Below are 14,023 nucleotides of genomic sequence, written 5' to 3' on the forward strand. Positions count from 1 at the left end.
CTTAACATTGAAAACCTCTGAAGACCCAGTCCACGTATAGAAACTCCACGGCATGTTCCTCATCTTCCCTTTTGTGTTCCTGCAGCATTTCGCAGGTGTCCCTGACTACACTGTGACTTGCATGTCAATTATTTGGGCACAGAATCATGCTCCCCCAGGACGGCACCTGCATATCGATTCTTTACTGCGTAACTCACAACTGAGCAGAGAAAGGTCTTACCCAGAGGGGCGCCTGTATAAGGGCTTGCTGTGTTATTAGGACGCAGCTAATCACAATCACTCATTTTTTAAGTGAATCAACTAAAAACCAGGTAACATACATAACAATCATAGTAAGATTGTGTGTGAGTGTCACCTTTAAGCAAAATCCATTTGAATTTTAAATTTCAGAAATTTTCAAAGCCTTTCCAAACATTAGGATCTTCAAAGCCTCTCCAGGGATTAGAAAGGTGGGATGTTTGCATTTTTAATAAACTCATATTTTCCAAACAGTTTTACATGTGCAGAAAAATCGTAAAGATGGTACAGAGCATTGCCATATGCCTCACACCCAGTTTTCCCTACTATTAACATCTCATATTAGTCAGGTGCATTTGTTATTATAAATAAACCCATGCGGAAATACTACAATTAACTGAAGTCCATACTTTATTCAGATATCCTAAGTTTCTACCTAATATCTTTTTTTTTTTTTTGTCCCAGGACCTCATTCAGGATCACATGATGCCTTTTATCTCCTCAGACTTCTTTTGGCTGAGAATTTTCTCAAACTTTCCTTTGTTTTTGATGACCTTGGTGGTTTTGAAGAGTACTTGTCAGGCTCTTTGTGGAGTATCCCACAACTGGGAGCTGTCTGATGTTTTCCATAATTAGACTGAGGTTATAAATTCTTGCAACGAATCCAGAGGTAAAATACCCTTCTGGTGTCCACGTCATATCAAGGTGCACACTAGGAACGTGGTTTATTGCTGTGGGTGGGTGTTAATCTTGATCTTCTGGCTGAGTTGGTGTTTGTCAGGTTTCCCCTCTGTCAATTTGCTTTTTCTCTCCTTTTGATATTGTACTCTTTGGAAGGAAGTCACCATGCAGAGCAAGATCTAAAGAGCAGAGATTTACGCTCCACGTCCTTGAGAGAACAGTATCTCTATAAGTTATTTAGAAAGCTTCTGCATGGGAAATATGTCTCTTCGCTCCTGTGATAGGGAGTATAATTCCAACCCCACTTTCCAGCAAGATCATCACATCCTAGTTCCCAGAACCTGCAAATATGTTATGTCACCTGGGAAGGTGGATGATTAAGTTTGCAGATGGAATTAAGGTTGCTCATCGGTTGATCTTAAAATAAGGTTGTTATCTTGGATTATCCAGGTGTGCCCAAAGTAATCACAAGCATTCTTTAAAGAAGAAAAAATAAATAAAAGGAAAAAGTGCAGTCGGATTCCAAGAGGGATTGCAAGATGCTATATTGCTGGCTTTGCAGATCCAGGAAGGACCCATGAGCCAAGAAATGCAGGTGGTTTCTATAAATAGCAGAAAGTAAAAAAGAATTTCCTCTGGAGGCTGCCAAAGACAAGCAATCGTGTGGACACCTTGATTGGAGCCCAGAGATACCCAGAAATTCTGACTTATACAATGCAGGTTTCCAATGAAGGAAACTGAGATGGATTTGTGTTGTTCTAAGCCCAAAACATTGTGGTCATTTTCTAAAGCAGCCAAAGGAAATTCATGCATCCTGTGTATTTGTTTATTCAGTCATTCATGTCAACATGAGACTGTCGATATGTATTTTATACTTTGATTTGTAACCCAATACTACTTTATATTGTTGATAAAATTATTCCCACTCGGGCCATAGAAAACTCTTTCAGTTGACCTCTGTGACCTTTTGACGTACCCCTGTCATTGTGTGTGCATGTGTGTGCGTGTGTGTGGTTAGCACTTCCTTACTTTCTGGTATTATAAGACGCTCCAGGTTTATTGGGTATAGTTCCTGCCCCAGTTCTAGAATCATCCAGGTCTCCATGGAGTCCTGGTTCCTTTTATTTCATTGCTGCATTTTATAGGTCAAGAAGCTACAAAAGAGTAAATGAGGATGACTTGCCCAAACGATCCTAGAGCTTGTCGGTGACCCAGCTGATATCTACATAATAAGCAGTGCAGTGAGTCAGGTGTCTATAATACACGTGAGCTGGTGACAGAGAGAAAAGGAACAATTCATTCTCCTTTCTCCTGTCCCAGTGGTCTTTCTACTGCAACAGTTATTTTGTCATGACAGTATGAATACCTAAGTAGATAAATAGCAGTGTTTGCTGAATGTGTGCAGGGCAATATTCCGAATACTTTGTAACCACCTCAAAAATTTCAGCAAGTATTTTTGCTTCCACTTACAGATGAGGCAAGTGTAACACAGGGTCCTTAAGTAACTTGGTTAAAGATAACAAGCCATCACCGTTCTGGGACTTAAACCCAGAATCCCAACACTTCACAGCAAAACAATGTAACCTTTACTTGTATAATGAGAACTATTTTAAGCAAGATGTTATGTTAGTATCTGGTAAGGGGATGGGATTTAGCTTTACTCCCCAGAATAAATGATAAAACACAGCCATGAATACATCTTTGACTAAATGTTAAGAAAATGAATTACGCCTAAACCACTAACTACACGAAGCACAACAGGTATTTGGAGAAATGACACATTTTTGTTAGGAAGGCATAAACTAGGTTTTGGAAATTGTGGTAGAAAAGAATAGCCTCCTGGAAGAGAAAGAAAAGACTAAACGCACAGAGATTGCTGAGCCCAGCCGTGGAATGGAGAGAAATCTCTTTGACTGGGTGTGGGTCACATAGTCACCTCAGTACAGTATCACTCACCTGGGGCAGCCTATTCTTTAGCAAAATTGTGTTGCTAAACTTGACAAAAATGTTTCTTCAGAGGTATTGCATTTTGGACTAAGCCATCCATTGTTAATGACACAGAAATTTAAAATATATTGCAAGGATTTAGAATCCTCGGATAATTCTGTAATCATAAAATACAAACCAGCTTTTTAAAACACATCCTGATAATCTGTAATTTGACTCCATTTTCATATTCTTCTCTATTTACATTAGCATTCTATCACTTCAGAAAATAATGCTTTGTGGTGAATATGTGATGGGATTTTCCATAATACAACTGTTTAATCCCATGCATTTAATGACTCTAAGCCAATCACTTCACTGTATCGTAAATCCATAAAGCATTTGCCTCAGGCCAAGATGTAAGCTTTATATCTCTCTAGGTGTTTGCACATTTATGCTAAATGAGTTCCATTTTTTTTAAAGCATGTTATTTTGAGATCCACAGAAAAGGTAATTGCTAGCTTAATAATTCCATTTCTTTGATAATTATATGCAATTTCGGGTATTTATGAAATCTCTCTGGGTTAAGGATTTTTCTTTTTCACTGTTATCATTGCCTTTAGTTGAAGAGATTGGAAACGACTGAATCTAACTCAAAAGTTTAACAGCATAGAGAGGAGTTAATAAAAAAGTGATAAATAATATGAAAGTATGTTTAAGTACCAGTCCATCTCCAAGAAATCTCATGCTCCCTCCCAGGGCCACATCTGCTGGTCAATATCCCAACCAGCTTTCAATATCTGGATAAAATCTCTTGCTATTTGCTTCAGAAGCAACGTCCCAATGCAGTGTCAAGGTGTCACCCACCACATGAATTTCCCAACTAAAATATTCACCAAAGTCAAGAAGGATATGTCAACATCACAGCAAACTAGAGCAGCAGGAAACCTAAGGTCAGGTCTTAGTGGGTTTCTGTTAACCCCACTAAAGAGGCTGAACAGAGGTCAGTCTACTCCAAGATCACCTTATGTGGCATTACCAGAAACGGAATCATTCCATACACCTGGAGGGACACAGATGAGGTTCCAAATGAGATCCTCCTCCCTGCCTCCTGCATTTAGCCCCATATTGTAGCAAGCAAATGTCTACCTACAAATGAAAAACCAAGGAGATGTGTTCTTCGTCGGCTCGGAATTATTTCAGAAAACTTCCTGAATCCAACATCTCTATGTTCACATTCAGATTAAACAAACTTTAAGCCAATCAAAACAAACAGGTAAGAGGGAGGGTTGATTTACAGAAAATGGCCAGTAGCCTATTGCTACAGAGATGGACTTATCGGAAAAAGCCCTGCAAGGTAACTATCACTTTTCACACACTCAGCCAGCACAGAGTATTCCAGTGTCCACTAATAATTAATCAAACTGTCTTAGTAAGGGACAGTGCTGTCTGGAGATGGGTATCTCCTTAGAAACCAATTTGAGCAAGTGTTCAATGCATTGACAACTGTAAATCAGAGACAAGAATTCCATCCTCATGGGGTCGTATGTGAGTGGGAAAAGGTGGACCCAGTTCCTCAACCATGTTCCTGTGCACAGGAATCTTCCTAGGACCTTTTAAAAGCGCAAATTCTGCTATGGTCACTCTGGAGTGAGGCCTGAAGGACTGTATTTCCAGCGAACACCCCCGGGTGTGTGTGCTGGTCATGTGGGACCACACCGTGAGCCATGAGGACTTTGGCAAAAGAGAGGAACACTCATATCTCACCTGCTAACAGGACACCTTGTCTGGGTAAATCTCGATATGCTGAAAGATGAAGAAAGAGCAAGGGAAAGAAAAAACCATCATGTGCTTTATGGAAAATAATAATGATTTAAAAAATGAGCTATTAAGTGAAACAAATACAGGGAGGAAACTTAAATGTATATCATTAAATGAAAGAAGCCAATGGGTCTCGACATCCTTTTCTTGATGATAGAAATGTGACTTTCCTTCTGGGGCAAGAAGGACACATTCCATATGGGGTGTTTATCACCTGTGTTCAGGAAGAAAAAGGGAAGGTTCAAACCACCTTTCTTGCACCAGCTCTTGCTTGCTTGCTTGCTTGCTTTTCTTTTCTTTCTTTAAAAAGTGTATTTAGCTCAAAATTATCCTTAGGTGACATTTTTGGGGTGGCAGATTCTGCTGTCCTTCACTTACACTCTCCTGCTATCATCTGAATTTTTAAAAAAATAACACTAACCATTTTTGAACTTGGTTTCTTATTACATGATTACTTTTAGAAATATCTTTATGTGCTTTATGTGCATGTTTATTTAACATCCACATATTGTTAAATAAGATCTTTAACCTGATGATTATTCTGTGTATAATTTCTATTTCTTTCACACCATAATTTCCCTACTCTTAACTTTAACTTTGAACTTCATCTTGAACTGAGTGGAGTTTTTCTGAGCTCAATTTCTTAGAGTGTCTCTCTTTTTTTTTTTTTAAGGATGATTTTTACTATATGCATCAGCGGGATAAACTTTCTTAGCACTTTCATGTCTGAAGACACCACCCCAAAAGACAGTTTGGTAAAGGATTTCTACCTAAACATGATAGGTTTTGTGCTGCTGTCACCTGCAGTTAATATTCCAGAGAATTCTAAGACAAGGGAGACGTGTGTGTGTTTGTAGTGGTCCTAAACATATTTCAGGAGTGTATTGTTGGAGTGAGCTTGACTGAAGCCATGTTGGGACCTAAAAGCACATGGACTCTAAAAGATTTTAAAACAACATGTTTTTTATTCATGGCATGCATTTCTCTGTGTTCCCTTTTTTCCCATGGTTATTTGATATTTTGAACCTTGATTATGGGGCAAGATGACATTATTTGCATGAATGCAAAGTTGCTTTTACGTGAATGCACAGCCAGCCTGGAGCTGCAGATTTGCATGTGCTATCCAGACCCTGGGATAAGGATGGGAGCAGAAACCAGACGGAGTCTTGGTGAGACTTTGCACCTGAGACTTTGCATGAAGTCCCCACTGCTCACAAGTCTCTCATTCCTGCTTTTCATTTTCCATGTTCCATTCCTTCATACCCCTCTTTTAAAACCCCTCAGTACAGCTGAGTCTTTGGGATAGCTTTAGCCTGACCATTGGCTTCAGGTTTACCGGGGAGATGGATTAGCCTCACACCTCTGCTCAGGTCACCAGTATTCTTGAATAGAAGCTGACGTCCATTTTCACCAACATTTGACTTTGTTTGATTTTTGTCTAGGGGCAGCCAGGTGGACCTATGAGTTCGATATCAATTTGGGGGAGCCTCAGACAGGAGCTGAGTGTGCCCTGTAACAGTATCACAAACAAACAGCACAGACTGCTAGAGAGAGAGATGAAGGACAGGGCTCGGCCGGAACATGTGGGGACCAAGAACTAGCAATGGAATCCTAGAATGCTTTTGTCTTCCCAGGGTCCCATGACTCTTTATCTCAGCTTTTATCAGCATCCCTCTTTCAGCCTTTCCTGGTTTGCCAGCTCCTTTGGCTTCTTGGAGAAAATGCGCCTCCCCAGTGCTCAGATCCCCACCAGGAGTATGGGTGCCAGTGTGGGGTGGAGAGGGGTGTGTCCCCAGAACCTTTGACACAGGGCCACCTTGTTTTAGATTGGGTGGTTGTACATCTGGACGGATGCCTCCAGAGACATCTTCTATGGTGCAGAGATGACTTTTGTTTTCTGCCTGTCATTCTGTTTGCTTTTTCTTTAGTTCACTCGTTTCCAAGCAAGGTGTCAGAAAATGCTCTCACATCTAGCCCTTTTCTTGTATTATTCTGGAACTGATGAGGCTGTGAAAATCACAGATGTTTTCTCCAGTTGTGTCTGATTCCTCTTAGATACCTTCACTCATCACCAACCTGATGCTCTCTTTACCAGCTGTTTCTCTTTCTTTCTTCCGTTTGCTTTACTAATGCCACTACTGATTTATTGTCATGAGGCCATTTATTTTTTTGATCACCTTCAGTGAGCTCCTGTATCAGTCCATTTCTGTCGATTATAAAAGAATACCTGAAGCTGGGTAACTTAAGAGGAAAAAACACTTATATCTTACAGTTTTGAGGCTGGTATTCCCAAAGCACCTGGAGTACCTCTGCTGAAGGCCTTTTTCTGGGAGGAAACTCTCAACGAGGTCCCATGGTTACCGGGATGTCACATGGTGAGAACAGGCTGAGCAAGAGAGAGCTGACCCGCTCACTCACTGTCCTTATAAAGCCACCAGATCTACACCTGTTACCCCATGAATGGGTCAATCCAGCCACAAGGGCACAGTCCTCATGATCTAATCACCTCTTAAAGGCCCCACTTTTCAAATGCCATAATTGGATTTTCCACCCTCTTAACACTGTTACAATGGGGATTAAGATTCCAATACAAGAAACTTTAGGGGACACATTTGACCCATAGCAGCTTTCTTTACTGATATACACACACACACCCATAGTGTGTGTGTGTATATATATATTATAATTTGTATACACGTTTGTGTATATAGTTCCTGACTGATACAATCCTTTATTAAAAATGTATATGTCTATGTGTGTGTGCAAAAATATATATGTATTGTGTGTATATATAACTCCTGAGTGATTCTATTATTTATTAAAATAAATAATATATATATACATCATAGACATATTTATATATGTAATGGATATAATGTATACATTATATATACATCTTATACCCTTTAGCTTCTATTATTTATTAAAAATTATACATATATATGTGTGTGGTGTGTCTATATATTTCTATGTTGGCCTCTCTTTGTTTAACCTAATATAAAAGCATTCAGATTTTGCCATTTCTTTAAGTCTTCATTTCCTTGTTAGGGCTTCCATGGATCTGTGTGCTTTTCTGTTTGTGGTTCTGTCCTTTGTCAGTTTGATCTTCAGCCACCACTGAAAAACCTTAAGAGGGTAGACATAAAATTTTGCTTTTGCCCCTACCAAAAGCAAACATAGAATGGAAGCTCACAGAATATCTGATCAAGCTACTTAATTAGAGAAATTAGTGCCGAATAATTTTTCTAAATCTTGGCAACAGTCGCTGGTGGAATTCATGGTGTGTCCCGGTCACTGTGATTACTTCTACACTGTGGCTGGAGACAGGTTGCGCTCCATTTATTCACCTCAGCAACTTCTGCCTTCCTAGAGATGCTAAGAAAAAAAATCATCTTCATGAGTTCAATTAATACAGCAGGAAAACCCCTTCGATAACCACATAAATCTCTGTGTTGGAAACACAGCAAGGAGATAGGATCCACGGTTTGGGAAAACTGGCAGAGAATCTCCACTTGTCCCCTCTCAGAGCCACAGAATTTTAGTAGGGAGGTAAGCTGGGGTCTCCTACCATGTATTTATTCTAAACTGTGAGGTCTGAGGAGAGTGAACAGGGAGACGCTGTCTTTGCCCTCACGGAGCTCACAGTCTCCTGGAATACTCAACAATTAATTCAGTACTCATACCAAATTTTAAAATTTCTATTTTAAAATGATGTTAGTGAACATGCTATCATGATGTCAAAATATGTATATGATTAGATGTAGATAGAAAGACGTAAGATAAACGATAGATGACAGAGAAATGACAGACACAGGTACTGGATAGATAAATAATATAGATAGATAATAGATAAATGATAGGTGTATAGATAGATAAAGATGGATTGTTACAGTACCTATATCTGTTCAAGACAAGACTAGATTGCAGAGCAGCATCCGGCCATGGGCACAGCCTGGTAGACTGTCGTGGGTTGAATGGTGTCCCCAAAATTCACATCCACTTAGAATCCCAGAGGATGTCCTTATTTGGAAGTAGAGTCTTTGCAGGTGCAGTTTTAAAATTACTTTGCAAATAAAGCCATCATGGATTTACATTGGGCCACATATCCAATGACTGGTGTCCTTTTAAGAAGAGGAGAGAACCCAGAAACATGCACAGAGAAGAAAGCCACGTGACGATGGAAACACATACTGTAGCAGTTCATGTAAGGACCACCAAGGATTACCCCGAACCACCAGAAGCTGGGAGAGCAGCACGGGGTAGATTCCCCTTCAGCGCCTCCAGAAGGAACCAACCCTGCTATCACCTCGATTTTGGACTTCTGGCCTCCAGAACTGTGAGAAAATAAACATCTGCTGTTGTAAATCACCCAGTCTGTGGAATTTGTTAGGGAAGCCCTAGGAAGCTCACAGATGGGGATTTAAGAGTCAGAAACAGTGGCACCATGAACACACTCTATGGTCACATGTCATGAATCATGTCGTCCTATAATCCCCAGCCAGCAAGAAAATGGGATCTCCATCCTACAACACAGAACCGAATTCTGCCAGCACCTGAGTGGTCTTGGAAGAGGAACATGAGCTCTGGAAAGAAAAGCTCCCCAGCCAATACCTTGATTGAATCTCTGTGTGTCATTGAGCAGGGAACCCAGCTCGGACAGGCCCAGACTCCTGACCGACACAGACTATGAGACAATATGGGTGTGTTGTTTTAAGCCACTAAATCTTTAGGAATTTATTACACAGAAATAGGAAGCTAGCAGACATGGGCAGCCTCGGTGGTGTTGGAAAGTGGATAGCATCCTTTCTCTCTCCTCTCTCTGATTGCACATCTCATGTTATATAAGAAATCTGTTTACCAAGCCACACACATTCCCTCAAATTTCAGGTAATGTGAATTCTGTCAGGGACTCAGAGAAGGCAGAACATGAAGAAAGGCCAGCAAGCACCGGCAAGCCATCTGGACCCTGGCAGTCTGCACGGGCATTTGGCCTGCCTGTCCGCTGCCCACCTGCGGGGCGGAGGCTGCTGAGGAAGGGCAGCCCCGTCTGTTCAAAATACACCACGCTGGCGCCTCCTTTTCTAAGGGCCAACGTGTGCGTTACTCTGTCGCTGTTTTTGGTATGTTTAGAATGAAAGCCCATACTGGAATTAAAGAAGATTACGTATTCCATGATATATGAGGACAGCAATTGCTTCTAATGTGTGACAGAGAAAGGACACAGCAGCACTGATGTTATTTCTGAACATATCTATAAATTCCTCCTAAAAGTCTTTGACATCACAAGTATAACATTGTCCCTGGATTGGGTCCGAGTCTTCCCTGGTGCTCTGAAAACCTTTCTGTGGTGTGGTTGGTTCTTTACCTTTGTCTCTTTGCCCTTTTAATTCACATCCCACCATGCACATCAGTTCCAAGTGCCCCACACTGGGGCACTGCGCTCTCTGCAGTGGACGCCTGCCATATTCCAGGTGAGATTAATGTGGCTGGAAAACCCAGGGCCAAAGTCGATAAAGGAAAGACATTTCCCATGAGGCTGGAGCTGCCTTGTCTGCCAAGACTGACGATGCCCTTTTAGTTTGTAAAAACAGAAATCTGGACTAAGACAGGAGGCTTCGGTAACGATGTGGCAATTATCCGCATCCTTGCACGGCATGTAGGTAGAGTCATAACTCGGCGAGGAACAGGCATTTCTGCTTACAACACGAATTCAAAGGGAACTCAACTTATTCACCGAGCAGCTTGTGAGCAATTTAGGAAAATCATGTTTCTCTGCTTGTTCATACAGCAGACTGGAACTCAACAAGCGTGCTGGCTTAGGGCTTTGCAGAGCTGCGGCAGGCAGCTCCAACCATGCACACGTGGAGGCAGGCCAGTGGGAATCTTGCTGTTCAGATGGCATACAATCATCACATGAATGAGGGAGAAAAAGACTTTGGGGGGGAGGTCACAACCCTGTACTCACTGGCATATGACTATTCATCCCCACCTAGAGAGATGTCAACCTCCCTGATTTACAGCATAAACCACTACTGTGGAGATCACTTAGAAAACACCACCGAATTTTCCAACAGCATTCCACAAACATAATCCAAATTACCTCTGGCTCCTCAACAAAGAATCTTCCAGTGCTTACTTAGCACCATGCTTCACTTAAAAAGCTTTCAAAAATGCTGAGCTAAATAAGCCATTCAAAGTGGAAATATCCTATTTCAGTTGGATGCTTTCATTGTGATTGAAAGGTCGTATCAGGAAATCAGCATTTTGATCACCCTGCATTGTTATATAGGTTATACCTTTCACTTGGAATGCTGCTAGTCCCTTTTTTTCTTTTTCAATCATTATTCAAACAGGACCAGCTTTGCTGTCCAGTGCAGTTTGCAAAGAAAGAAACGATGTCTAATAACGGAAGCATAGCAACTACTAAATACCAGTAGCTCTCATGTAGTTTGGAAGCGACGATGTTTCCAGATAAGATCATTATGGCTGACACTTAGTAAAGACAGAGTTAATACACACACACCGGTTTTTATTTTTCACATATTCATTGGAGGTATAATAAAGTTAGTTGCATTCTGTTTCATGATATTTAACCATAGATCGAAAAAAAGTGCATTCTGTTTGACCCTATTCTTCCAAAAATACTTTTAAAATTTCTGGAAAAGAATAAAGGTATAGAGCTAAAAACAGCAGCCAAAGAGGAACTGAGTTTTGCATGTGGATCTGTATAGTAATTCCATGCCAGATGAAACACATGAAACTCTCCGACTGCCTGAGCTATTGAAGTTTTAACATAGTTGACTTCTCATCCCACCACCTTGGAAGTCCAAATCCAGCCAAATGGAAGAATTCATCGGCCCACTTCACTATCTCAGTTCTATCGACGAAGGGATGGACCCTGTTGATGCCAATTTCCTGTTGACAATGTGAAGCTTCTCACTTGGGAGAGATGCAGTAATATGGTCAGTGCTCATAACCTATTCGTATTTTTTTTTTTTTTTTGGTTCAGAATGAAGAGGTTTAATGCCATTGATAAAGTTCTATAATATCAACTGGACAATTTCAAGGAGTAAGAAATGGATATGTGAGACCATATGATGAACCTTAGCCTAAGACATTTAAGAGGAAGCAAAGATCAGTGTCACAAAAATGCCCTTTTCTTTCTGGTTTTGTTTTGTCTTATTTTGGCTGAAGAAAGAAGAGTCAACCTCTCTATCAGAATAGTCTGGAAACATGTGTTAATTGGACAGCCAGATGAATATGAGTAGCATGCACTATTGCTTTGAAATTAATTAGAAAGAGATGACAGGACATTGGACAAGAATGCATCAGCATCTTTCAGCCAGATATTATGAGATGATGGGCTAAGTAAAATGGAGCGGAGTGGGACCAGTCCACTGTGAAAATAAATTCTAGTTATGAATATAATATGCATTTCTTTGGCTACAAAGCTGCAAAACATTTCATTTCATAAGTCACCAAGAAAGAAACAGGAGAAGCTTGTGGCTTTTGACAAAAATTGGCCGTAATAAATGAATGGCTTCTATATCCAAGCAAATATCAATGGTAATTGGGTAATCCTTAAGATCAACAAATTCCTTAGCTACTGAGAAGTGACTTCAGCGACGCTGTGAAAAATTTTAATGATACAGATTAAATGAAGTGAAGGCACCTAGGAAACCAAAAGCAACAGTATAGCCACTTTGCATCTAGTAGGTATGTTATCAAAGGTTCTGATCTAAAACTTCAAGGTCATTTGAATAGAGATTTTATCATCACAAGATTTTATTTGCAAGTGTGGTGAAGTATTCCAAAGAGCAGTTTTCTAACGTTAATTGGGTAAAGAGCATAGGTAGTTGTTCATTTGCCTCCACTAAGCAGCCCTGTTTTGCCGGCTTTGGGAAAAGGACTGCGGTAAACCTGGTTGTAAGAAAAGGGATTCGTTGCACTGTCTAGAAGTGGTTTGGCTCAGTCTACTTAAGTCCAGAGAGTGCAGACTGCACTGGAGATAAAAAATAACAGACAGTTCTCAAATATACCATAACAGAGATGACCAGACAGATACCTGGAGGAAAAATAGAGCCACAAAAAAAACCCTTAGAGGTTCAAGTCATTTAGAATAAGAATTAGTGAATATTGTACTAATAGTTCACCAAACAGATTAAGTTACAAACAGCCTTTTTATCTATCGTTCATGAAAATCATTAAAATGCACATGTAAGGGTCTCAGGATTTATGAATAGGCTGTGGTCTTTGTTACAGAGCATTAGGCTGATTTAGCTCAATGAATCTCCATTTAGGTGCAAAGTTCTTATTTTAATAAAATCTATGTAATTTTTTCTGCTAATCCTTTACATGATGTGGCCTAAGGGAAGATAAGACAGGAATAGAACCACTGAAAAAGAAGTCTTTACTTCCAAATTAGTAGAATAGTGAAAGCCAACAAAAGTAGCTTCAAGTGAGCCCAAAGCATCTTAACTACACAATCACCATTAAGTTTTGTCACAGACTATATAAAGTTCCTATCTAAAAAGTTGTCCCTGTGTTAGGTCAGATGATATTGTCATTACAGGATGGGATTTCATATACAGGTGCTGTGAATGGAATGCCCCCCCCAACTCATTGAAACTTGAGTTGTGTCCCCCAAGTTTTATGTTTTAGAAACTTGGCCTCGACTGTGAGCATTAAGAGGGTGGAAAATCCTGTTATGGTAATTGAGAGGTGGAGCCTTGAAGAGGTGATTGGATTGTAGGATCATGCCATAGAGAATGGATTAGTAACGGTGGTCAGGGGCGTGGTTCTGAGGGATTTAAAAGAAGAGCATGAGAGGTCAGTCTCCACTCTGACATTTTCTGCCATGTGAGACCCCCAGGTCACTGTCACCACCACCCAGACCCTCACCAGATGTGTTCCCTGGACTTTGGACTTGCCAGCCTCTGCAACTGTAAGCAATAAATTTCATTTTCTTTATAAATCACCCCGTTTCATGTATTTATGTTATAAACAACAAAAACAGACTAATATAACAGGGTTATGGACATATCCAATATGGAAATATCACAAAAGGTATGTTATAGACACTTTGCAATCGTTCAGTAGTATAGAAAATCTTAGGCTTTAGGAGTAGAATTTCAGGTATCATACTCCTAATGAAGGGAAAAAGAGGTATTTTAGCAAATGATTATGTTAAAATGTACATGTATACATGTGCACACACACATATATACGTACATGCATACATATATTGGAAGCACTGACAGCTTAGAAATACGATAAATTACAGTTTTCATTCCTAAGGCAGATACTTAGTAGTCACCATGTGCTGTGGACAATTTGGATGTTGACAATGTGTTCAAGA

General features: G+C 40.2%; 1 protein-coding gene across 4 annotated transcripts in view; it reads right to left on the minus strand.

Moving 5' to 3' along the window:
* Positions 1 to 14,023, minus strand: part of NLGN4X (neuroligin 4 X-linked) — a 252,749-nt gene that overhangs the window by 146,894 nt on the left and 91,832 nt on the right. The window contains exon 3 of one of the 4 annotated variants that reach the window (XM_063083873.1): positions 4,913 to 4,947. The exons of the other annotated variants lie outside the window; for them this stretch is intronic. Coding sequence (XP_062939943.1) covers positions 4,913 to 4,947 — 35 coding nt within the window. The remainder of the gene's footprint in view (positions 1 to 4,912; positions 4,948 to 14,023) is intronic. 4 annotated transcript variants of the gene reach the window in all.

The sequence above is a fragment of the Cynocephalus volans genome, chromosome X (assembly GCF_027409185.1).
Source record: "Cynocephalus volans isolate mCynVol1 chromosome X, mCynVol1.pri, whole genome shotgun sequence".
NCBI classification, from domain to species: Eukaryota; Metazoa; Chordata; class Mammalia; order Dermoptera; family Cynocephalidae; genus Cynocephalus; species Cynocephalus volans.